The sequence below is a fragment of the Rhinopithecus roxellana genome, chromosome 8, assembly GCF_007565055.1.
Source record: "Rhinopithecus roxellana isolate Shanxi Qingling chromosome 8, ASM756505v1, whole genome shotgun sequence".
In the NCBI taxonomy this organism is placed as follows: Eukaryota; Metazoa; Chordata; class Mammalia; order Primates; family Cercopithecidae; genus Rhinopithecus; species Rhinopithecus roxellana.
Window position 1 is genome coordinate 78,793,447 of NC_044556.1, and position 25,491 is coordinate 78,818,937.

Consider the following 25,491-nt stretch of genomic DNA (forward strand, 5'->3'; position numbering starts at 1 on the left):
TCCCTAGAAGTTTACATGTTATTTGGTACTCAATTATGTAGGAACTGAGCCACAGGCAGAACCAAGAAGCTGGCTGTTGCTTCTGCCCTCGCCTGAGGTGAATTGTCAGCTGCACTGTTCCTCGGAGTCAAGAGCTCACACTCACTCTCAAGCAAAATGGCATAACTTTGGCTTTTCAGAGTATTAAACTAGTGATTCTGCCTTGCCTGCCCCTCAAATAAATGGTGTGTCACCCTAGAAACAAAGATAACACACTCCGCATACACAAACACGCACTCAGCGAGGAACGAAAGGTTAAGACTATCAGTGGAACAGGGCGCACACACTTCGAGAGGCAGGTACAGTGAAGGCAAAGCCAACCAGAGAGAAGGTGGTCGGTGCATCGCAGGGTCCCGATCTTTCTTGCATCTTCAGCTCTAAAAGTCGGCATCTCGGGGTATGCCAGGATCCTCGAGAAAATAGATATAAACACATATTTACCCACAAAACAGAGATAAAGCACAAGCCTGCTGGATAACTGGCGGAATTATCTTACAGTTGAGACTTTCTGCAACCTGCAGATTTTGCTGTGTCCAAGGCACAAGTCTTTCAGGGCTCCTGGCCACCTCCGCGACAGTCACCTCACCTCTCCGGCAGCTTCCTCGCCCTGACCGCGGTGTTCCCAGCGCGGCGCCTTTAAGCCGAGCTTTGCGCATGCGCACCGACTGCGGACCTGGGCGAAGCCGGGGGTTCGTTTCTGCTGACTCCGGTGTACCGAGAGGCGCCGCTTCTTCCGCTTTTTCGCCAGGATCCTGCAGCACCAGGCGTGAACCGAGGTTTCTGAACTACTGGGCGGGAGCCAACGTCTCTTTCTCCCGCTCCGGCGGAGGCTTTGTCGCTGCGGGCTGGGCCCCAGGGTGCCCCCCATGGCGGGGCCGCGGGTAGAGGTCGATGGCAGCATCATGGAAGGGGTAAGTGCAGAGCGAAGCGGCCGGGGCTGCAGCCAGACTAAGGAGGGCAGCTCTCTCCACCGGTGTGCTTATGTCTCTTCTCCCTGTACCCCACCCTTTGTAGGGCGGCCAGATCCTGAGAGTCTCTACGGCCTTGAGCTGTCTCCTGGGCCTCCCCTTGCGGGTGCAGAAGATCCGAGCCGGCCGGAGCACGCCAGGCCTAAGGTAAATCTGGCTGGAGGGGGAGTTGGGCTGTGAAGTTGGGGGATTGGGGGGGTCGGGCTGATGGGCTGGGGCATCGGGAGTCCGAGTGGTGGAACCCAGAAGGTCCCGGACGCAGGTATGGGGGATCCAGGGCGGGGACGCTCTGCCTGGGCGGTGGCCTGGGTTGTAAAATCTTGAAAGCCTCGAGGGGTGAGTTTATAAATCGTTTCGAGTTTTCTCTGTTTGGCTAAAATAGTCTCATTCGCTAAAGAGCTAGCTTTTAAAATGTTTTCCCACCTCACCAGGCATTCCAATGATCCGAATAGCACATATGAGCGGGCAAGATAGATAGGGCAGAAATACTTGTGAGGCCAGAGGAAACCCTGTTTTTTTAACCAGTGCATTCTGTGCTGCTGCCAGTTTTGGAATCATAAAACAGTAAAGGATCCTGAGATGTGTTATTCCAGCTTTCGTTCATACCTCCAGAGAGCTGTTACGACCAGAATTATCTGTTGTGGAGAGGGAAACACCTTGACACTTGACCTTATTTCTTCTGTCCGGGTAGCTGGGCATGCCACTAGTTGAGTTTCAGGTACACGCACCTGTTAGAAGAGGACCCAGGTTTGAAGCCGCACTGATTGCTTTGTATGTATTCTGTATTTATTACATTTTAATAAATCGGCGAGCTCAGTCTTTTGTCTACAGTTTTGAAATTACCGAAAGGCAATTACTGATATATGTTAATGTTAATTGCCTTTGTCATAGTTGTTTGCAGCCCTCCAGTTCACCAACAGGGGAATCCAATTCATTAGGCTGTAGGTGTTGCATTAGTTTGCTAGGGCTGCCATAACAAAATGCCACACACGGAGTGGGGCCTAAACAACAGAAATTTATTTCCACACAGTTCTGGAGGCTGGAAATCCAAGATCAAGGTCCTGACAAGGTTGGTTTCCTCTGAGAGCCATGAGAAAAGGATCTGCTCCAGGCCTGTGTTTTTGCCTCTTCACATGGTGGTTCCTCTGTGCACCTTACCCCTAGCGTCTCTGTATGTCCTAGTTTTTCTTTTCTTTTTTTTTTAAATAAGGTCACCAGTAAGATTGTATGATGGCCTTATTTTAACTTAATTATCTCTTTAAAGGCTCTATCTCCAAATATAGTCATATTCTGACATGTGGAGGGTTAGAGTCTCAGCATATGAATTTAGGGGGGACATAGTTCAGCCCATACAGGCACCATAGATTATTCAGTCAAGTGCAAGCGAGACTGGTGGCGCTGAAATAACTATTAGTTTTCTTCTTTTGCACACTTTTAATTTGCAACAATATATCAGGGTATGTATTTATCGTTAGAAATAACTGGTTTTTAAGGAAGTGTTAAAATGATACCTACTAGCAGGTAGTCTAGGTGCGTAAAAACCCAAAAGGAAGCTGACACTGAAGATGTGGCACTTACTGTGGTTAGACCTTGCTGTTTTCTTGCCATTTCAGTTTTATAAATTTGTCATAAAATGTGGGGATATAGGCAGTCTGAATGCACACGTTTTGATGCAGTATTATGACCTGAAGGCCTCAACATTTATCTGGACTGGAGATGATTCGAGATTTGTGTGATGGGCGACTGGAGGGGGCAGAAATTGGCTCAACAGAAATAACCTTTACACCAGAGAAGATCAAAGGTGGAATCCACACAGCAGATACCAAGACAGCAGGGTATGTATCACTTAACATTCCATTTAAGTAACCTGGATTTAAGTCCAGGTTTTGCCACTTTCTGGGCAAGTTGCTTAACGTCTATGAGCTTGTTTCCCTACTTTTATGTTTTATTTTTTTGAGACAAGGTATCCCTCTTGCCCAGGCTGGGGTGCAGTGGTGCAGTCACTGCTCACTGTAAGCTGTAACTCCTGGGCCCAACAGGTCCTCCCACCTCAGCCTCCTGAGTAGCTGGGACCATAGGCACACACCACCACGCCCAGCTAATTTTTGTATTGTTTGAAGAGACAAGGTTTCACCATGTTTTTCAGCTGGTCTTGAATTCCTGGGCTCAAGCAATCCACACACATTGGCTTCCCAAAGTTTGGGGATTACAGATGTGAGCCACCACACCTGTCCAATAAATATTTATTGAATTAATGAAATTCATTATTACTGATAGCGACGTCCCAGTTGAATACTTAAGCATCATTGTGTAAGTAAGTTTAATAAAGATCTGTCTTTTAGTAGGTAGGAGCCTATGTTGAATTCCCTTTCAAACTACTTATGAATATGATTGCTTTCACTTAACTTTGGATAAGGGAGATAATGGCTCATTTAGAAACAACCAGGCCAGGTGGGGTGGCTCATGCCTATAGTCCCAGCACTTTGGGAGGCCAAGGTGGGTGGATCACTTGAGCTCATGAATTTGAGACCAGCGTGGGCAACATGGCAAAACCCCGTCTCTACAAAAAAAAAAAAAAAAAAAAAAAATATATATATATATATATATATACACACACACACACACAAACACACGTATATACACATATATATACACATATATACACACATATATATACACACACACACATATATATATATAAATATATATATATAAATTAGCTGGGCATGGTGGTACATGCCAGTAGTCCCATCTACTCGGGAAGCTGAGGCTTGAGCCTCGGAGGTGGAAGGTGCAGTGAGCCAAAATTGTGCCACTGCACTCCAGCCTGGGTAATGGAAGGAAACCCTGTCTCAAAGAAAAGCTAATGACCAAATGTTTCACTTTATAAAACTCATCATGTTGCATAACTATTTCTTGTGATTTCTCACATTATTTGACTATAAGGACCAAACAGGCAAGTAAAGCAAGGATTACTTCACTAAAACTTTTCCATGTGAAATATTTAGCTGTCAGTCTTTTTATTTTGTCTCCCAGGCTGGAGTGCAATGGCATGATCATGGCTCACTGTAGCCTTGACCTCTTGGGCTCAGGCGATCCTCCCAAAGTGCTGAGACTACAGGTGTGCACCACAATGCCTGGTTAATTTTTTAATTTTCTGTAGAGACAGATTCTCACTATGTTGCCCAGACTGGTTTTGAACTCCTGGGCTCAAGTGATCATCCCACCTGCATCTCCCGAAGTGCTGGGATACAGGCATGAGCCACCACACCCAGCCAAGCTGTCACTCTTTATAAAGTATTATTCTTTTATTTTTATCTTATTTATTATGCTTTAAGTTCTGGATACATGTCCTGAATGTGCAGGTTTATCACATATGTACACATGTACCATCAACCAGTCATCTAGGTGTTAAGCCCTGCATGCATTAGGTATTTGTCCTAGTGCTCTCCCTCTCCTTGCCCCCCACCCCGCAACAAGTCCTGGTGTGTGATTTTCCCTTCCCTGCGTCCATGTGTTCTCATTGTTCAGCTCCCACTTATGAGTGAAAACATGCAGCGTTTGGCTTTCTGTTCCTGTGTTAGTTTACTGAGAATGATGGTTTCCAGCTTCATCCATGTCCCTGCATAGGACATGAACTCATTCTCTTTTATGGCTGCGTAAAATACTATTCTTTCATATCATGAACTCCACAATGATAGGAACTATATCTTAACTTTATACCTGGAACAGTACCTTGTTATATAGTAACAACTCATATATAATCAATTCAGACCTTGACTATTTTGAAAGCATTTTCATAAACTGCTAGTTTCAAGAATTCTTTTGTAAAACTTTTGAAGAAGGTTTTATTTTTAATTTTTTTTCTTTTTTACTTTTTTGTAATATAAAGAAAAGTATCAGAACTTACCCAAGGTCACACAGCTAATGTGTTTAGTTGAAGATTCAGACCCAAGTTTGGTTATCATTTCACACTATTTTTTCTATGGTGAAATACAGTCTTTCTTTAAAATTCAGGATTTTACTATTCAGACACTAAAATGTTTTTTAACTAGAAACTCAGTGGCATATACCTGCCTTCACAGTTGTCTGTGCTTCAGTTAGTAGTGATGAACAATAATATAGCTTATTTAAGAGTTTGAAAAGAAAATGCAGAAAAGAAAATGAAAATAAGCCCCTTCTGCCTTCTTCTTAGGAGTGTGTGCCTCTTGATGCAGGTCTCAATGCCGTGTGTTCTCTTTGCTGCTTCTCCATCAGAACTTCATTTGAGAGGTGGAACTAATGCTGAAATGGCACCACAGATTGATTATACAGTGATGGTAAGGGCTTTTGTTGTTGACAAACTAAGATCTCATACATGCTTCTGAGTCTCCATTCTCTATTTAAATATATCTTGAGTATTTTTGTGTGTGTGAGTTTCTTGTTTATCTCTTCATGGTGTCTTTTTTCTTGTTTATCTCTTCATGGCGTCTTTTCTTTCTTTCTTTTTGTTTTTGAGACAGTGCTGTCGCCAAGGCTGGAGTACGGTTGCGTGATCACAGCTCACTGCAGACTCAACCTCCTGAGCTCAAACAGTCCTCCTATTGTGACCTCCTAAGTAGCTGGGACTATAGGCATACACCCAGCCAATTTTTAAAAAATTTTTTGTAAAGTCGATGTCTCACTGTGTTGCCCAGGCTGGTCTTAAACTCCTGAGCTCAAAGGATCTTCCCACCTCAGCCTCCCAAATATGTCTAGTTCTATTGCAGTAGGGGGTGGGGAATTATGTTTACTTTAAGTTTGTTGTTATATCTTAGAATAGTGATTTTAGTGAATTGTTTTTAAAAAACTCAGGTGTAGGGCCCGGTGTGGTGGCTCATACCTGTTATCCTAGCACTCTGGGAAGCTGAGGTAGGCAGATCCCTTGAGCTCAGGAGTTCAAGACCAGCCTGGGCAACATGGTGAAATCCCAGCTCTACAAAAAAAATATATAAATAAAAAACAAAAAACACCACACACAGAAAAATTAGCCAGGCATGGTGGTGCACACCTGTCCAAGCTACTCAGGAGGCTGAGGTGGGAGGATCACTTGAGGCTGGGAGGTCGAGTTTGCAGTGAGCTATGTTGGCACTTCATCCTGGGTGATAAAGCAAGATGCTGTCTTTAAAAAAACAAAACAGGCCGGGCGCGGTGGCTCAAGCCTGTAATCCCAGCACTTTGGGAGGCCGAGACGGGCGGATCACGAGGTCCGGAGATCAAGACCATCCTGGCTAACACGGTGAAACCCCGTCTCTACTAAAAAATACAAAAAAACTAGCCGAGCGAGGTGGCGGGCGCCTGTAGTCCCAGCTACTCCGGAGGCTGAGGCGGGAGAATGGCGTGAACCCGGGAGGCGGAGCTTGCAGTGAGCTGAGATCCGGCCACTGTACTCCAGCCCGGGCGACAGGGCGACAGAGCGAGACTCCGTCTCAAAAAAAACAAAAACAAAAACAAAAACAACAACAACAAAAAACACCTCGAGTGTGATATAAATTCTATCAATTGTGATGTGTTATTTTATAAATACAAGAATTAGGATTTGGAGGAAAACTCAAACTTTTTTTTCCATTAAGCCCCTTCCATTCTAGGATCAAACATTTAAAAAATGATTTAAAAAATACTGGCGTGCTCATATAACTGTGGGAGAGAAAAGTGGTATAATCTTTTTTTTTCTTCCAGATTTTTTAAAGTGTAATTTTCAATTGAATCCACCCTTTTTAACATGCAGTTCTGTGATTTTTGACAGTGACGTGATTCAGAGTTATGAACCATCTACCACAATCAAAATGTAGAATAGTTCCATTACTCTAAAAAATTCCCTTATACGTTTTTGTAATCAGTCCTGAGTCTCAGCCCCTGGCAACTGCTGATCTGTTTTGTGTCATCGTTTTGCCTTTTGTTCAGAATGTCATATAAGGAATAACACTGTATGTAGGCTTTGAGTCTGGGTTTTTTGCTCTCCATAATACATTTGAGATTCATCCATGTTGCTTATATCTGCAATGAAAACTTGATTTGTGTTCCGTATATGGATGTACCAGTTTGTGTATCCATTCATCTGTTGAAAGGCATTTGGGTGTTTCCAGATTTTGGCAATTATAAATTAAGTTACTGTTAACATTCATATGTAAGTTTTTGTGTGATTGTACATTTTCATTTCTCTTGGGTAAGGTTGTTACAATAAGCAAGTGTCTAACTTTATAATACATAGCCAGGTTATTTTAGCTTCCAAAGTGGCCACTTTTTGCATTATTACCAGTACTATACAAGAGTTCCAGCTGAAGTGGGCACAATGGTGTGTGCCTATGGTCCCAGCTATTTAATACTTCATAGGCTGAGGTGGGAGGATCTCTTGAGCTTAAGCTGGAGTCTAGCCTGGGTAACATAGCGAGACCCCATCTCTAAAATAAAAATAAATATCAAATAGAGGGTTCCAGCTGTTCTGTATCCATCCTAGCACTTGATATTCTTAGGTTTTTATTTGTTAAGCTTTTTCTGCCTTTAAAAAAAAAACACAAAACAAGGTTAAAACGTGCATACCTCTTGGATACATAAGAGACAACCCAGAGAAATAAGTAAATTTCTAGAGTAGATCTCAAAGAGTTGCCTTAGACATCAGGCTTAAACACCATCTTTCTGTGAAATATTGCCATTCTAATAGATGGTATAATCTTTTTAAAGTCAGTTCGATGGGATGTATAACCTAGTAATTTGACTTCAAGGAAACTGCTCTAATTCAATATTGCAAAATGCAGCTAAAGATAAATGTTAAAGGTATTTGAACAGAGCATTATACACTGTAATTATCGTTATATAAGATAGATCATTACCTAATAATGAAAAATTGGAGAACCGTTAAGTAAATTAGGCCAGGATGCCATGGAGTCATTCAGATTTTGTTTAGGAATAATTTCATGATGTCAGGAAAATGCATATGTTTATAAAGCATTGTCTGTGGAATGAGATTTCAACTGTATAAAAAATTGAGATGGCAGAATGTAATGCTCTTCACCAATACCCCCTCATTTCTTAAATGTACTATATTGAGATGCGTTAGGAAGTATTGGCCTTTGGAGTGGAATAACCACTGATATCAAGTATCCTAAGTTCCATTTTTTTTCATTAGATAGACTTACGCAGCTCTGATTAAATAAATGTCAAACTTTTAAATTTAGCTACGTATCAGTTTTTCTCATTTGAAAAAATGGAACCAGCCTACATATTCTTATAACACCATTTACCTATAGCACCCAATTACTAGCCAACAAAGCACTTTTGTTTAATAAATACGCTTGTTAAATTAGTGAGTATTGCTGATTAATCTAATGATAAAAACTGATTTTTTTCAGGTCTTTAAGCCAATTGTTGAAAAATTTGGTTTCAGATTTAATTGTGACATTAAAACAAGGTAAGCTGCTTATTTCTTAAATGTTAGGATCTATTACTTATGCTAAAAATAGTGGAAAAGTTAGACCCTTAGAGAACTGTCTTTCTGGTACCCACTTAATACATTGCATCTCTTGTAAGAAGTAATTGTACTTTGTGGCTTAAAAATAATGAACAGCAGGGGCATGGGGACTTGAGAGCAGGTACACATGATGGTTATTTATTTCTAGGGAAAATATTTTCAAGGGAATTTTCACACTGAGGTACTCTCATATCTAGTGTTATTTCATGCCCCAGCACAGCTGAAGTGTTCACTGTGTGTAGACAACTGGACTAAACACTAAGGGGTCATAAAAGGAATTCTCTTCCACAATGTGATCCGAATTGTTTTCCTAAGAAACACATTAGGCATTCAGGTTATTTCTCTTGAAGGCTTCCCTTCTGCCACGTAATCACTAGGCCATATTTCTTGGTATGACATTTAAGTGCTTTGAAGTCTTGCCCTAACTTTTCTAACTTCTTCATCCCTCTCCTCCTTTTAACATGTTATATATTCTAACAATATGTTTGCTTGTTGTTCCTTAAATATGCTTTGTGCCTTTGGACTTTTGTATCTTTGTTCATGTTATTCTTCCCCTGCTCTCCCAAAAGTTAGAAATCCTATGTTTTTTTCAACGTGAAACTTATAATTCTTTATGAACTCTGATTGTGCCTCAATCAGAATTCATATTTGTACCTATGTTGTAACCTTTCTTATAGCCTGACTTGTATTCTAGTAGATAGTGTATGGAGCAATCTCCCTACCAGATATTGAGCTCTTTGAGGGGAGGAGTACTGTCTTCTCACCATCTGCTGTAGAACAGATGACACCAATTAACTGAATTAAAACTTTTTAAGTATTTTGCTACTTAAATATTCATCATATATTTATTTGAGTACCTACCATGTGCCAGACATTGTTTTAGGCACAGGAAAATAGCGGGAACAATATAGGTAAGTCTAGCCCTCAAGGAGCTTATATTCTACAACAGCACTGCCAAATAGAACTTTCTGCATTTAGGGAAATGTCCCATATCTGTGCTGTCCAATATGGTAGTCACTAGCCAAATGTGACTATTGAGCACTTAAAATGTGGCTAATGCAGCTGGGGAGTTGATTTTTAAATTTTATTTAATTTTAATAGTTTCACATATCTCAAGGCTACCATATTGTACAGACAAAATTTTGTTTTTTAATGTGTAAAATTTTACAAAATACAAACCTAAAATATTTAGACCTCTCCATGGATTACATGTTTGGATATCATTGACATGTCACTGTATTGTAATATTGAGCTTTGTTTTTGTCATGCAATCAGTTTATGTGGGCATTTGTTATACTTTTCATAGGGGATATTACCCAAAAGGGGGTGGTGAAGTGATTGTTCGAATGTCACCAGTTAAACAGTTGAACCCTATAAATTTAATTGACCGTGGCTGTGTGACTAAGATATATGGAAGAGCTTTCGTTGCTGGTGTTTTGCCATTTAAAGTAAGTTGTCTAGATGTTCTCAGAAATAAAATGTATGTGTGTCTTGATAAGTATTATGTCAATTAAATTTTGAAATTATTGAGATAACTTTTTTTAAAGAAAGAAATCATGTCCTTTGTGGCAATATGACTGCAGCTGGAGGCCATTATCCTAAGCAAATTAATGTAGGAACAGAAAACCAAATACCACATGTTCTCATAAGTGGAAGCTACGCATTGAATACACATGGACATAAAGATGGGAACACTGGGGACTGCTAATGGGAGGAGGGTGGAAGAGGAATGAGGGTTGAAACACTTTCAGGTACTGTGTTCACTACCTAGGTGATGGGATCATTAACATACCAGATCTCAGTGACATGTAATTTACCCATGTAACAAACCTGCACATGTACCTCCTGAACCTAAAACAAAAGATGAAACATATATATTAATGGATACATTAATTAACAAAAATAAAGTTAATTTGCTTAAGCGTTTTTAAAAATTCAGTGCTCTCTTGAAAATCAAGTTATTAAATAATGCATGTAAAGGCAACCAATTATTTTATATGTCTTTGAAGTCTTGAAAACAATTTTCCGAATAATCAGTAATTGTTTTATTGTATTTTTCTGTCTTGCTAAAATAGGTAGCAAAAGATATGGCGGCGGCAGCAGTTAGATGCATCAGAAAGGAGATCCGGGATTTGTATGTTAACATCCAGCCTGTTCAAGAACCTAAAGACCAAGCATTTGGCAATGGAAATGGAATAATGTGAGACAATACTTTTTCCTACACATTAGTTGAGAGCCCTAAAATAATTCTCATTAAATTAAAGATTTGTAGGGTTTCTTGCTTAAGTTTATAGTTTTAAGAAGTTTCAATTTATGTATGTATGTATGTGTGTATGTATGTATGTATGTATGTATTTATTTATTTTCGAGGCAGAGTCTCGCTCTGTCGCCCAGGCTGGAGTGCAGTGGCACGATCTCGGCTCACTTCTAGCTCTGCCCTCCGGGTTCACACCATTCTTCTGCTTCAACCTCCCAAGTAGCTGGGACTACAGGCGCCCACCAACACGCCTGGCTAATTTTTTGTATTTTTGGTAGAGATGGGGTTTCACCGTGTTAGTCAGGATGGTCTTGATCTCCTAACCTCGTGATCCGCCTGCCTCCGCCTCCCAAAGTGCTGGGATTACAGGCATGAGCCACTGCGCCCGGCCTCAATTTGTATTTTTAAGGACATTCCTACCTAAAACACCAGTATGATAAATTAAGACAATTATTCTGAATTTTTTCTGAGGATGACTTGCCTTTTGTTACGTTGTTACATTAAACTTAAATGTTTAATCAGAAGTTAGACTTTAAAGCTAGTCCTATGAGAATATTTCCAGTTGCATGAAATACTTTAAATGTGAAATCAATTCACAAATAAATATAGCAAAGAGCTTTTTAAAAACAGACTAGAGGCCAGGTACCGTGGCTTACGCCTGTAGTCCCAGCACTTTGGGAGGCTGAGGCGGGCAGATCACAAGGTCAAGATATCAAGACCATCCTGGCCAACATGGTGAAACCCCATCTCTACTAAAAATACAAAAATTAGCTGGGCGTGGTGGTGCACACTTGTAGTCCCAGCTACTTGGGAGGCTGAGGCAGGAGAATCCCTTAGACCTGGGAGGCGGAGGTTGCAGTGAGCTGAGATCACGCCCCTGCACTCCAGCCTGGCGACAAAGCGAGACTCCATCTCAGAAAAAACAAAAACAGACTAGAACTATTACATTAATTCAGTTAGGAGTTGTAGATTTAAGTATTGGTACAAATTCTTTAACTGATGTTTTTGAAGTATAAAAGTACCATTTTTGAATATTAAGTTTCAAATCCTCTCATTCAGAATTTCCATTAAAAGGTTTAAAGTAAATGCTTGCTCTACTTATGATAATACTATCTAAAAACCATAGAACAATACCAAAGTCTCTGCATAATGACCTTTTTATTTAAGATAATTCTGAAACACTTTATAATACTGTGTGCCTGTGAAATGGTACTGCTTAGTGCTAGTGACATGGTAACTTGTTGGGGGGCATGGTAGACATTTCTTAACCTGTGAATTAGAATCTGGTGTGACTTCTGGTCAAGTGGTAAAGGATACTAGTGGTCTGATTAAGATAGACAATGTTAATCATGCCACCCTATATGAAGAATTTTTACTTTTGCAATTTACTGCCCAGATTTTGTTCTGCCTATTTAATAGCTATTGTTCTCCTGTGTTGTATTTGCATAAATTTAGAATATTTACAGTAAAGGTAGTAATAACTTTTTTTCTTGCATAGAATTATTGCTGAGACCTCCACTGGCTGTTTGTTTGCTGGATCATCGCTTGGTAAACGAGGTAAGATAAATGAAGGGGGTCCATAGTTCCCAATGCTACTGGAAAATTCTTTAATCTGTCAGGATTGGTATGTTATAGAATGATGAATGACAAGTTTAAAAGGATGTAGTTAATTGATTCTCTTTTAGAGTCAATTACACTTTCAGACTTTCAGTCTTTCTCCCACCTTTATACTTTGAAAAATTTCAAACTTATGGAAAAATTGAATGACTAGTTCAACTAGTCATCCATACCGCCTTCTCTTAGATTCACTAGTTACGAACATTTAGTTTGTTGTGTATATTTCTGAGCCATTTCAATGTAAGTTGCAGGTGCCATGTCTCACCCCTGAATACTGCAGCATATATATTCAAAGAACAATAAGTACATAATTATAATACCATTTTTACACCTGAAGAATTTGTCTGTTTTATTCTGACACACCAGATAGCTTCATACATAATGAATTGTTTCCAAAATATTATTTAGAGCGATGTGGGATTTTTTTTTTTTTTTTTTTTTTTTGAACACATAGCATTTGTTTCTCAAGTCTCTTTAGTCCCTCTTTTAATATAGAATCCTCCCATTACCTTTTTTTTTTTGCTCATTTCATGATGCTGACATTTTTAAGAGTCCAGGCCACTTTCTCACAGTTTCTCACAATTTAAATTTGTCTGATTGTCTCATGATATATTCAGATTAAACATTTTTATTAAGAATACTACATAGGTGATTTTGTGTACATTCCACTGTATCATGGCAGGGGGCACATGATGTTAGTTTCTCCTTTATTGGTGAGGTTGAGTGTGATCACTTGGTTAAGGAGGTGTGTCCTACAGATCTGTCTGCTATGAATGTTCCTTTTACCTTTATAATTAACTAGTGATCCAAGACAATACTTTGAGGCCATCTGATTATCTTGCTCCCATAACAGCTTTCATCCAGTGGTTTTAACATCTATTGATGATTCTTCTCTGCGTCAGTTATTACATTGATGATTTCAAAATTTTGAATGTTTTTGTGAAAGGGAAATTTGTTTAAGGTTTGGCATATTAGAGAGAGAAGATACATACATGCATGTGTTTGTTAATATTTAAACTTTTACCAACCAGGCAACTTTTAGGTGAACTTCTAGTTGTTTGTGTTGTCATTGATTGCTTTATTCCTACTTTGTAGCATCTTTAAAAATGCTTACCAAGCTGGGCACAGTGGTACACACTTGTAATCTTAGCACCTTGGGAGACTGAGGTGGGAGGATCACTGAGACCAGAAGTTCAAGACTATCCTGGGCAATATAGTGAGACCTTGTCTTTGCAAAATAAATAAACAAATAAAAATGTTTACCCTAGCTATGCTGTTTAGCCACATTATTAGTACTATATGCAAAAAAAAATTAGGAATTCCTCAGTTTGCTCAGTTAGTAAATCTAGAATTAGTTGGACATCAAATCTGATAAAGAGAATAAACAAAATCACCATTTCCAGTTGAACTCATACATAAATGAATTCTGTCTAAAACTGTGCTATTCAAATTGTGGTTGGCAGACAGGCAAACTTGTCAGCATCAACTGGGAGCTTGTTAGAAATACAGATTTTGGGGCCTACCTGACGTATTGAATTAGAATCTGTGGGAGTGGGGCCAAGGAATCCATTTTAACAAACTTTCCAGGTACTTTTAATGTATACTGAAGTTTGAGAAACAGTGATCTAAAATATGTATTTGGCATATACTAATTACGTATTAGGTGCAGTGAGGAATCAGTGTGGATATTGAGCCACTCCATGCACTATCTACAACAGTCTTTAGAAGCAAAGAGAATACAAATATAAAACGGAGACTAGGAGCAGACATATTACAAGCAATAAGTACTTAGCAGGCATTGGGAGAAGTGTGAGTTTGTTTGTATCACTGGTTACCAAATGTACCAGGTACTGTGTACTAGGGATTCAGAAGTGATAGCTATGATTCCTGCCTCCCGGCTTATTCTGGCAGAGGAAACAGACCAGTTCTGTGATAGTGGTATCCCCAGGGTACCCTAGGAACACAGGATAAGAAAAGTGAATCCTTCTGGGGACTGTTTGACCCCAAATCTGGCTTCTGGCATTTAATGGTCCTCCAGTGGGTTCTGTGGGTAAATAGAAGTTGGCTGGATAGAAAAGTGAGAGCTAAGGAGGAAGGACAAAGAAATTTGACACACAAAAGTATTCTTGGTGAGGTGGCATGCAGCTGTAGTCCAGGCTGCTCGGGAGGCTGAAGCAGGATGATTGCTTGAGCCAGGAGTTTGACAACAGCCTGGCCAACATGGCAAGATCCCATCTCTTAAAAACTTTTTTTTTTTTTTTTTAATTAGCCCCACATGGTGGCTCACACCTATAGTCCCAGCTGCTCAGGAGGCTGAAGCGGGAGGATTGCTTGATCCTAAGAAGTTCAAGGCTGCAGTGAGCTATGATTGCACCACTGCATTCCAGCCTGGGTAACAGAGTGAGACCCTGTCACCAAAAAAATAAGTGTTCTGTGTTTGAGTGAGCAACTGCAAGTGGATACTAGGCCTGGGTAGGGGAACGGAGAGAGATGACAACAGAAAGGTCGACAGGCCAGATTCTGAAAGGCTATACGTTATATCTAGGAGTTTACATTTAATCCTGAAATATAAAGCGTTTAAGGAGGGATGTGATATGAGAGTTTTTGAAAGATAATTCAGAGAAGTAGAAGAAAGTCATACTGGAGGTGGGAAGATAAGAGTTTATTACAATTCAGGTCAGAATGGTAAGGACCTGCGCCAAGGAATGCTGGGCTAGGGAGGTGAGTATTTGCAAAGATGAATGGACAGTATTTGGTGGCCAGTTGGATATGGGAAGTGAGGAAGGCAGTGTAAACTGATCTTCCAGATGTCTGGCTTAGGTAACTGGATATATTTACCTCTTGTGAATATAGGAATATAGGGGGTAGAGTTAGTTTGCCAGGGTAGATGATAATTTTAGATGTGCTGCATTGAGACTGATCATGAAGGGATCATTACTTTATCAGTAATACATGGAATTTTTTTACCAGGCCTGAAAAGAATTTTCTAATATTCTGTCAGCATTTTTTTCTCACTTTGTCACATGAAACAACTTGTACTTTGAAGTTGTCTTTGGATAAAACACTTGTAGAGTTCACAGTACTTATTTTTAGACCTAGGGTGTTAGGAGAGAATAAAGGAGAGAGCAACATGCCTGCTGAGACTGACTGACTCCTCCTGGTATCCTTCCTTGTTTCCTGTCATGGACATCAGTCAAATGAGATGTTGTTAGCAAATGCAAAAGTAACTGGTGGTCTTCTCAATCTAGCTTGTCTGTATATTAAGGATCTCAGAGAGAATATCATGACCTCCTTTATCCAGATCCCATTTCGTTTCTGATTTAAATTAACTAGAAAACTGCTGGATTTAGGAGCTGGGTGTGGTAGCTCATGCCTATAATCCCAGCACTTTGGGAGGCCAAGGTGAGCAGATCACTTGAGCCTGAGCACTCAAGACCAATCTGGGCAACATGGCAAAACCCTATCTCTACAAAAAATACAAAAATTACCTGAGCATGGTGGCATGTGCTTGCAGTCCCAGCTACTCCAAAGGCTGAGGCAGGAGGCGGGAGGATCACTTGAGCCCAGGAGGTGTAGGTTGCAGTAAGCCGTGATCACGCCACGGCACTCCAGCCTGGGTGACAGAGCAAGATCCTGTCTCAAAAAACAAAACACAACTACCAGACCTTGAATCCTAATTTCTTAGGGTTATTACCAGAAGGAACATTGGCTGCTTGTCAATACCACCATAGGTGTTAGAGGTAGGAAGTTGTAACTAGTGATGCCTTTATCATTGTCTCAGTTACTAAAACCATTTTGATCTTAGTTTCCTTATTTGTTGAGCAAGAAGATTAACCTGGAGAATCTCCAAAATCCTTCTAATGATAACATTCTTCAATTTTATTTTAAAAAGGTGAGGTTTTGCTTTGAGAAAATCTCACTGTTTTAGACTGAGGCAGTGTGTTATGATAGAGAGCACTAAACTGAGAGTGAGAAGACCTAAATTTTAGTCCCGTGTCCTGTCATTATCATGCATAGTGACTCTGGGCTTTCCTTATCTGAAAAATGATACTGGACTATGATCATGATCTATGTTTAAGGATCCCTTCCAACTTTAAGTGATTGCATTATAGACAGAATGTGTTTTGTCTTTCCATTGTTGAGTATCTGTGTGATCTTTCATTACTCTTGTCTCACAGTTATATTCTTTACTATGGGAGTAAAAGAATCTGCTAAAATGAATTGTGCCTCTGATTAATCAATCTCTATTTCCTTTGTATAGAAATTGCCTCACTTATAGCAAGCACCTTCCTTCCTTCCCTCAGTGTATGTGGTAATTCAGGGCATCTCTCCATTTTTTTTTTTTGTTTTTTGTTTTTTTTGAGATGGAATCTTGCTTTGTCACCCAGGCTGGAGTGCAGTGGCATGATCTTGGCTCACCACAACCTCCGCCTCCCAGGTTCAAGTGATTCTCATCCCTCAGACTCCCAAGTAGCTAAAACTATAATCGTATGCAACCATGCCTGGCTAATTTTTGTATTTTTACTAGAGATGGGGTTTCAGCATGTTGTCCAGGCTGGTCTCGAATTCCTGGTCTCAAGTGATCTGCCCGCCTCTACCTCCCAAAGTGTTGGGATTATAGGCATAAGCCACCGCGCCTGGCCCAAATATTCTAAAATTTTTAAAAAATCCAAAATCTTGCGGCCCGGCACGGTGGCTCAAGCCTGTAATCCCAGCACTTTGGGAGGCTGAGACGGGCGGATCACGAGGTCAGGAGATCGAGACCATCCTGGCTAACACGGTGAAACCCCGTCTCTACTAAAAATACAAAAAAAAAAAAAACTAGCCAGGCGAGGTGGCGGGCACCTGTAGTCCCAGCTACTCGGGAGGCTGAGGCAGGAGAATGACGTGAACCCGGGAGGCGGAGCTTGCAGTGAGCTGAGATTGCGCCATTGCACTCCAGCCTGGGCGACAGAGCGAGACTCCCTCTCAAAAAAAAAAAAAAAAGAAAAAAATCCAAAATCTGAAACCTAGTCCCAAGCATTTTGGAAAAGGGTTACTCAACCTGTGTTATTATTAATAGCTTTTTATGTACTAATCTGGGTAAAAGATGCTTTATAAATATTATCTCTAATTTCTTTTTTTTTTTTTAATTATACTTTAAGTTCTAGGGTACATGTGCATAACGTGCAGGTTTGTTACATATGTATACTTGTGCCATGTTGGTGTGCTGCACCCTATCTCTAATTTCTATAACAACTTTGCAACATAGGTATTATCATCTCCATCTTCTAGAAGAGGAAATGACAGTGGCTATTAAGTCAAGATTTATAGCACATGTTTCAAACTATTGCATTCAGTCACATAAATACTTGACCAATTGATAATATAAAGAAGGTAATTTATTAATATGACTACCATAAAGAAAAATAGAGTTGCTGGGCATGGCAGCGCATTCCTGGAATTCTAACACTTTGGGAGGCTGAAGCGGGAGGATCACTTGAGTTCAGGAGTTCAAGACCAGTCTGGGCAACGTAGTGAGACCTAGTCTCTAAACAATAAAAAAGATAAAGAAAACAAGAAAAACAAAAATAGAGTTAAAATTCTACAATTTCCACTTTGGGGAAAATGTTGTATATAATCCACTAAATTTGCAAATATAAAATAGAAACAAAACTAACCACATTTTCATTTTTTATAAGACGTTTTCATTTGCAGCCAAGAATTTTTTCATTTAGAGTAAATACCTTAAAATAATAATGTGGAATTCTACTACTTCTGACAGACTTATTTTGTATTCAGTGTTGTACCAAAGATTTGGGATATGTATGGAGAGATAGGAAGTGGGGCAAGAGGGTAAATATTCTGACTTATATTTAAAATAAGCTAATAGCTATTCAAATCTTAGAGGAAATAAAACTCTAAAATATTTGATCTGATAATGTTATATGCTCTTTTTTACATAAAGTATAATTTCCTGACTTTTAAAAAATTCTTTAATTCTTTTTTTGTTTGAGATGGAGTCTTGCTGTGTCACCCAGTCTGAAGTGCAGTGGCGTAATCTCGGCTTACTGCAACCTCCACCTCCCAAGTTCAAGTGATTCCCTTGCCTTAGCCTCCCAAGCAGTGGGATTACAGGCATGCACCACCACACCTGGCTAAATTTTGCATTTTTAGTAGAGATGGGATTTTGCCATTTTGGCTAGGCTGGTCTCAAACTCCTGACCTCAAAGTGATCCACCCACCTCGGCTTCCCAAAGCACTGGGATTACAGGCATGAGCCACTGCACTGGGCCAAATTACTTAATTCTGATGGAATTAACCTGTAGACTAATTGTAACATGCACGCTTTTCTGGGATTTGGGAGGGGAGTTTGTCTGTTTGTTTGTTTGGTAGATGGCATCTCGCTACGTTGCCCAGGCCAGCCTTGAACTCCTGGCCTCAAGCGATCCTCCCACCTTAGCTTCTAAAGTCCTGGGATTACAGGCATGAGCCACCATGCCTGGCTGCAAGTTTTAAACTTTGAAATTGAGGCATAGCTTTATAGGGTCATAACTTATTTGTAAACTGGCTTTATAAAGTACTACATTTTAAATAGGACCAACGCAGCCTATATTTTCCTCCACTAGTACATTTAAAAGTATAAATATTTTCAGTGTTTGCATATCCCAAACACTGAGAATATTAAATAACTAAAGATCTTATTCTAAAAGGTGCACTGAGTGGGTTTTTGAGGCCTAAATATTGTATACCAGTGCTAACTGGGATATGTCAAAATTTTTGTCTCTTAGTAATTAATTTAGTTTTTTTTTTTTTTTTTAATGTTGTGCTTACCTTTAGGTGTAAATGCAGACAAAGTTGGAATTGAAGCTGCTGAAATGTTATTAGCAAATCTTAGACATGGTGGTACTGTGGACGAGTATCTGCAAGACCAGGTAATGACACATTTAGGTTAAAAACCCTCTAACCTGCTAGATTTGAATATGTGGTAATTAGATTGAATATCAATTTAAATAATTGACTTTCAGACACTAATTAGCAAGTCCTACTTCAGTAATTTAAAAAAATATTCTGGGATTTGTAGTCCTCAAATTTCAGCCCTCATTTTACTTTACCTTTGCCTATCTATAGTGTTTTGCACAATTGATCCCTCCTTCCTTCTTAAAATATTTTCTTCCCTTGGTTTCTGAAATGTTGTTATCTTCCTACCTCACTGGCCATACATTCTAGTTTCCTTTGCTAGTTTATTGTTGTTTTCATCTTCTCAACACCTTTTTTTTGTTTGTTTGTTTGTTTGTTTTTGGTGAAGACAGAGCCTTGTTATGTTGCCCAGACTGTTCTCAAATTCCTGGTCTCAAGTGATCTTCCTGTCCTCAGCCTCCTAAGTAGCTAGGTCTATAGGCACATGCTGTCATGCCTAGCTAATTTAAAACTTTTTTTTGTTTTAATTTTTATAGAAACGAGGTCTCAGTATGTTGACCAGGCTAATCTTAAACTCTGGCACCCAAGTGATCCTCCCACTTTAGCCTCCCAGAGTTTTGAGATTAAGGGCCATGAGTCACTGTGCCCGGCCAACTTCTAAATTTTGATGAGCTCCTGGACTTCGGCTTATGCTTGTTTTCTTTTTCTGTAGTTGCTCCCTCTCTTAGTTTGTCCGGTCTCATGACTTAAGTACCGTCTTTATGCTGACACCTTTCAATTTAATATCCGAAGCCCAGGCCTTTCTCCTTAACTCCTTACTCATAATATCCCTTATGCCTGCCAACACCTCCACTAGGACATGTTGCAGACCTCTCAAACTCAGCACGTTCACTCACAGTGAGAAGTTATATTGAATATTTCCAAATATCTTTTTTATGGTCTTTTATCTTTATAGATTTTCCTTTCTACCATACTGTTGTCCCCTTAATCCCAAATCAGTAGTGTCCACATTTAGAAAGATATTCCTCGAGATTTCTTGACCTGTTTCTTAAGACAGTTTCTGTTATTTCTCATCTCTTGCTTCTTGCTCAGGTCTACTTTAAACTCCCAATAAACTCCCAGTATTAGTCTGTCTATTCAGCTGTTAAAATGTAATTTTAGAGAATAGAATAAACATAGTATCATATGTACCAACTTGCAGAGATAGTTTGTCTAAGTATATATATTAATGTTCTATATTTTACTTGTAAATATTAATTTTAAAAATTCTATGTTGAGAGCTGCTACCAAGCCTTTTTGTACCACTCACAGACTTAGGGTAACATAGGTTTTCTGTCATCTTCTGAGTACTTCTGGAAACCTAAAGAAATATAAATTATTTTTTAGCAATTTTTATTTCTAGTAGTATTTTTATTATGGGCAGCAGTGGAATTATAACTCTAAATATTAATAAATATGTGAGATTTTTGTTCTTTTTTAAATAGCTGATTGTTTTCATGGCATTAGCCAATGGAGTTTCCAGGATAAAAACAGGACCAGTTACACTCCATACACAAACCGCTATACATTTTGCTGAACAAATAGCAAAGGTGAGTATTCTATTACAAAGGGAAATTGATATTTTGATTTTTATTGTAGCCAATTTTGGGTTAAATTTTAATAAATAGGAAACTTAGTAGTAATCATAATTGCTATCCCTGTTTCCTGTTTGACAGGCACTGAGCTAATTTAGCAATTTATCTCACCTGTCTTCCTCAGCATAACTATTTATTTTAGGTGGCTATTTATTATTATTCCCATTATAAATATGAGTAAAGTGAGGCAGAGAGATTCATTACACTGTTCAAGGCCACATGGATTTTTAATGGCAGAGCTGAGCTTTGAGCAAACCTGGGAAAGCGTACTTCAAAGCCCATGTTATAATCACTGTGGTACTGCCTTACAGAGTAAGTAAAGATGTTTTGTTGTGAACTATGATATCATATCACAAGGGATTCATAGTTGGCTATAAAAAATTTCTATAAAATTTTAGACATTTTATTTTCTTGATTCTATTGGTAGACTAGAATATTTGTGGAAACTCTTATATTCACCGTCCTCTGAAATTTAGTGGAGTTGACATACAGTTTTTAATGAAGAAGGATTTATCATTGTATGAGCTCATATTCATACCTTTCTTAGAGGATTCTTTTTTTTTTTCTTTTTCTTTTTTCTTTTTTTGTTTTTTGAGATAGGGTCTCACTCTGTTGCCCGGGCTGGAGTGCAATGGCATGATCTCGGCTCACTGCAACCTCTGCTTCCCAGGCTCAAGTGATTCTCCTGCCTCAGCCTTCCAAGTAGCTGGGATTACAGGCACATGCCACCACACCCAGCTAATTTTTGTATTTTTTGTAGAGCCAAGGTTTCGCCATGTTGCTCAGGCTGGTCTCAAACTTCATAGCTCCAGGCGATCTGCCTGCCTTGGCCTCCCAAAGTGCTGGGATTACAGGTGTGAGCCACCATGCTTGGCCTGGATTGCTTTTTTTTGGCCTGGATTGTTTTTTTTTTGGCCTGGATTGTTAATTGAAAGAAACAATAGGTATATTTCATCATGAAACTAATGTAATTTCTTTATAGAAAACAGAGCAGAGGGGAAAAGCCTTCTCATAATTTCCTCTTGCCGGTAAAACCACTGTTGACATTTGGGTGTTTTCCTCTTCTCTGAAATTGTTTCTCTTTGTATTTTTTGCAGTTAATGCATACAGCTTCATTTCTTGCTTCTTTCAGTAACATGTAGCATATTTCCCATTTTGCTTATTCTTCATAATATAATTTTATAACGAAATACAAAATTTATAACAATTTTATGAGGGAGGGTGCTAATCTTAAGCATTTTTATTATTATTTTTGAGACAGAGTCTCACACTGTTCCCCAGACTGGATTGCAGTGGCACAAATCTCCTGGGATCTCAAATGATCCTCCCACCTCCGCCTCCCATGTAGCTGGTGCTACAGGAGCATGCCACCATACCTGGCTAATTTTTCGATGTCTTGTAGAGATGGGGTCTTGCCACATTGCCCAGGCTGGTCTTGAACTCCTGGGCTCAAGCAATCGTTCAACCTTGATCTCCCAAAGTACTAGGATTACAGGTGTGAGCCAGCATGCCCAGCCCTAGCCTTAAGCATTTTTTAAAATGACAAAAGTAACATACTAATTTTAAAAATTAGTCATTACAGAAGTGTCCCAAACACAAAACCACTGTTGCTGCCCTGCTCCTATTTGTATGATGATCCTTTTTCTTTTCTCTTTTTTTTTTTTTTCTTAAGATAGAGTCTTGCTCTGTTAGCCCAGGTTGGAGTGCAGTGGCACGATCTTGGCTCACGGCAACCTCTGCCTCCCAGGTTCAAGTGGTTCTCATGCCTCAGCCTCCAGAGTAACTGGGATTACAGGCATGTGCCACCACGTCCAGCTAATTTTTGTACTTTTTAGCAGAGACAGGGTTTCACTATGTTGGCTAGGCTGGTCTCCAACTCCTGGCCTCAAGCGATCTGCCTGCCTCAGCCTCCCTAAGTGCAGGGATTACAGGCGTGAGCCACTGCGCCCGGACTCTTTTTTCTCTTTTGAGAGACAGGGTCTTGCTCCGTTGCCCAGGCTGGATTGCAGTGGCAGTATCATAGGTCACTGCAGCCCTGAACTCCTGGGCTCAAGTGATCCTTTCATCTCAGCCTATCAAGTAGCTAGGACTGCAGGTGTGCACCACCACACCCTGACTTTTTTTTTTTTTTCTTTTTTTTTTTTTTGGAGATGGATCTCCCTGTGTTGCCCAGGCTGGTCCTGAACTCCTGGGCTCAAGTGATCCTTCCACCTCAGCTTCCCAAAGTGCTGTGATTACAGCTGCGAGCTGCTACACCCAGTTTGATTCTTAATTATGTATACTTTTAATTGTTATTAAGAAACACAGGTAAGTGTTTGCTAAATTGTAGGAAAGACTAATGGGAATTAAAGGCAAATTGTATTTGATGTCAAGAGTGTGAACTCTATTTTTATTCTACTTATGCTGTATTTATAACTGTTACTTGTCTGTCTCTCCTTATAGATTGATCTCCTTAATAGCAGAGATCAAGTTTTATTCATGATATTCTTTACTTTTTACAATACTTTACATGTAGTAGACACTTAGTTGTTATTTGAAATGTATACATAACGGAAAGTGCTATGAACCTGTGTATAGCTCGTATCTTGCTCAGCTTTTTTGTGTATAACTGGGTGACTTGGGGCAAGTTTCTTATCTTTCTTTGTCTCCAAGCAAATAGTTATCTGTAAAATCAGACTTAAGCTAGATAGGCCCGCTATGCTCCTTTCAGGTCTACATATTTGTAGTTTTAAGTAGGTTTATGTATAGGCTAGAAATGATTTTCATAGCTGCTACTTGTATTTCATATTTACATAATGTTTGTAATTAGAAAAATATATAAATGCATACATGTATATTACTAATTAAATAATTTGGTTATCTAGCTCAGAATTCAGCGCTTATTCATTCAACAGTAATTTCAAATGTCCACTCTGTGTCAGTACATTACCACAAAATGCCGAAAGTTAAAGAATTTTTGAACATTACTGTTCATTCAGTAAGGCCCTAGAGTGATGGTTTCCAAATTGTACTTACAAGAATCCTAAGATTTTAGGCATATTTGAAATCCTTTTGCCACAAACTTAACCTATTTAATTGTTTTGATTTTTTTTTTTTAAGACGTTGATGGGAGTTGTGGGGAATCTTCCTGTGTTGCCCAGGCTGGCCTCCTGAACTGAGCTCAAGTGATCCTTCCACCTCAGAATAGCTGGGATTATAGGTGTGCACCACTGCACCTGGCTAGTTATTTTGATTCTGAATTTAGTTTTGTTAAAATGAATCATATTTGCTTTAAAAATAATGATGTTTTCAAAATACAGTGATATAGGCCAGGCACAATGGCTCATGCCTGTAATCCCAGCACTTTAGGAAGCTGACGCAGGTGGATTACTTCAGCCTAGGTATTTGAGACCAGCCTGGCAACAAAGTGAGACCCTGTCTCTACAACAAAATTAAAAATTAGCCAGGCATGGTGGTGTGTGCCTGTAGTCCCAGCTACACTGGAGGCTGAGGCGGGAGGATCCTTTGAACCCAGGAAGTTGAGGCTGCAGTGAGCCGTGTTCATGCCACTGCGCTGCAGCCTAGGTGACAGAGCAAGACTCTGTCTCATAAGCAAAAAACAAACATACAAAAAATACAATGATACAGATAAAATATTTCAAAGCCAACTTTAGTTACCAAGTGAAAAATGTGATGTTAAGCCCCTTACATTAAAGATGAAGGAAGATGTTAATCACCACCACCGCCCCTCCTCCCCACATACCTTCTCTGAACTGGATCTTTTGAATGATATATTAGGGAAGTAAATTAGCAAGAAAAAATGTAAAGAAATTAAAGGGTAATTTGTTACTTGAGAAGATAAAAGTAGAAATGTTTTAGAAAAATTTTAGGGTGTAGGGAATACAGATGCATTGTAATTACCAGTTGAGGTTTCAAAGTTGATATTTACCTAGGCTGCACATCTGAGCTTTCTGACGCAGAGTGTACGGAAGGGGCCCAGGCATACCTATTTGGACAAAACTCACAGGTATGCATACCTCTGAACAAGAACCCTGGTTGTACAATGAAATGTGTTATCTTTAGGCTACTGAATTTCTCATGAATCATTTGATCTTTGTATCTCTATAGGTTTTTTCAATAAAATGGGCTTGACATTAACTCTTTGCCTACGTAAGTTGGAGTTGTGGGCTCTTTCCTCCATCTCTCTTTGTATTACTTATATACTCCTCTTTTGATTTCAGGCTAAATTTATTGTGAGGAAATCAGAAGATGAAGAAGATGCCTCTAAAGATACTTACATTATTGAATGCCAAGGAATTGGGATGACAAATCCAAATCTATAGAGTATTTGCCTCTTAAATGATACCTCACTGATATATTGCACTATTTCATAAATACTATAAAATAATGACTAGGAAGTAACTTATTAAAGGATCTGACTTAAATTTGAAGATGAAGTACAGTGTTCTGGTTTGCTGAGAATGCTTCATCAAACTAATCTCACTTTGAATATCTCCTGAGAGATGGACAATGAAGTATCAGTTGGTGGATATATGTGATAGCTGATTCCAATATTGAAGTATTGAAATAAAATATTACACCTGAAGTAAA

General features: G+C 39.3%; 1 protein-coding gene across 4 annotated transcripts; it reads left to right on the forward strand.

Annotated features, from left to right (window-relative positions):
• Window positions 1–689: 689 nt before the first annotated feature.
• Window positions 690–25,491, forward strand: RTCA (RNA 3'-terminal phosphate cyclase). Of its 4 annotated transcripts, XM_010377236.2 has the most exons (12): window positions 690–950; window positions 1,054–1,154; window positions 2,038–2,076; window positions 2,699–2,842; window positions 5,203–5,326; window positions 8,375–8,433; window positions 9,800–9,941; window positions 10,569–10,693; window positions 12,249–12,307; window positions 19,187–19,281; window positions 20,752–20,856; window positions 25,122–25,491. In XM_010377236.2, exons 1-12 carry the CDS (start codon window positions 906–908, stop codon window positions 25,221–25,223), a joined length of 1,140 nt encoding a protein of 379 aa, XP_010375538.1. In that variant the 5' UTR covers window positions 690–905; the 3' UTR covers window positions 25,224–25,491. The 4 variants fall into 4 exon arrangements, with proteins under 4 accessions (XP_010375538.1, XP_010375539.1, XP_010375541.1 ...); XM_010377237.2 differs by lacking the exon at window positions 2,038–2,076; XM_010377239.2 differs by lacking the exon at window positions 2,038–2,076 and having other exon boundaries at window positions 708–950; window positions 2,621–2,842; window positions 25,122–25,487.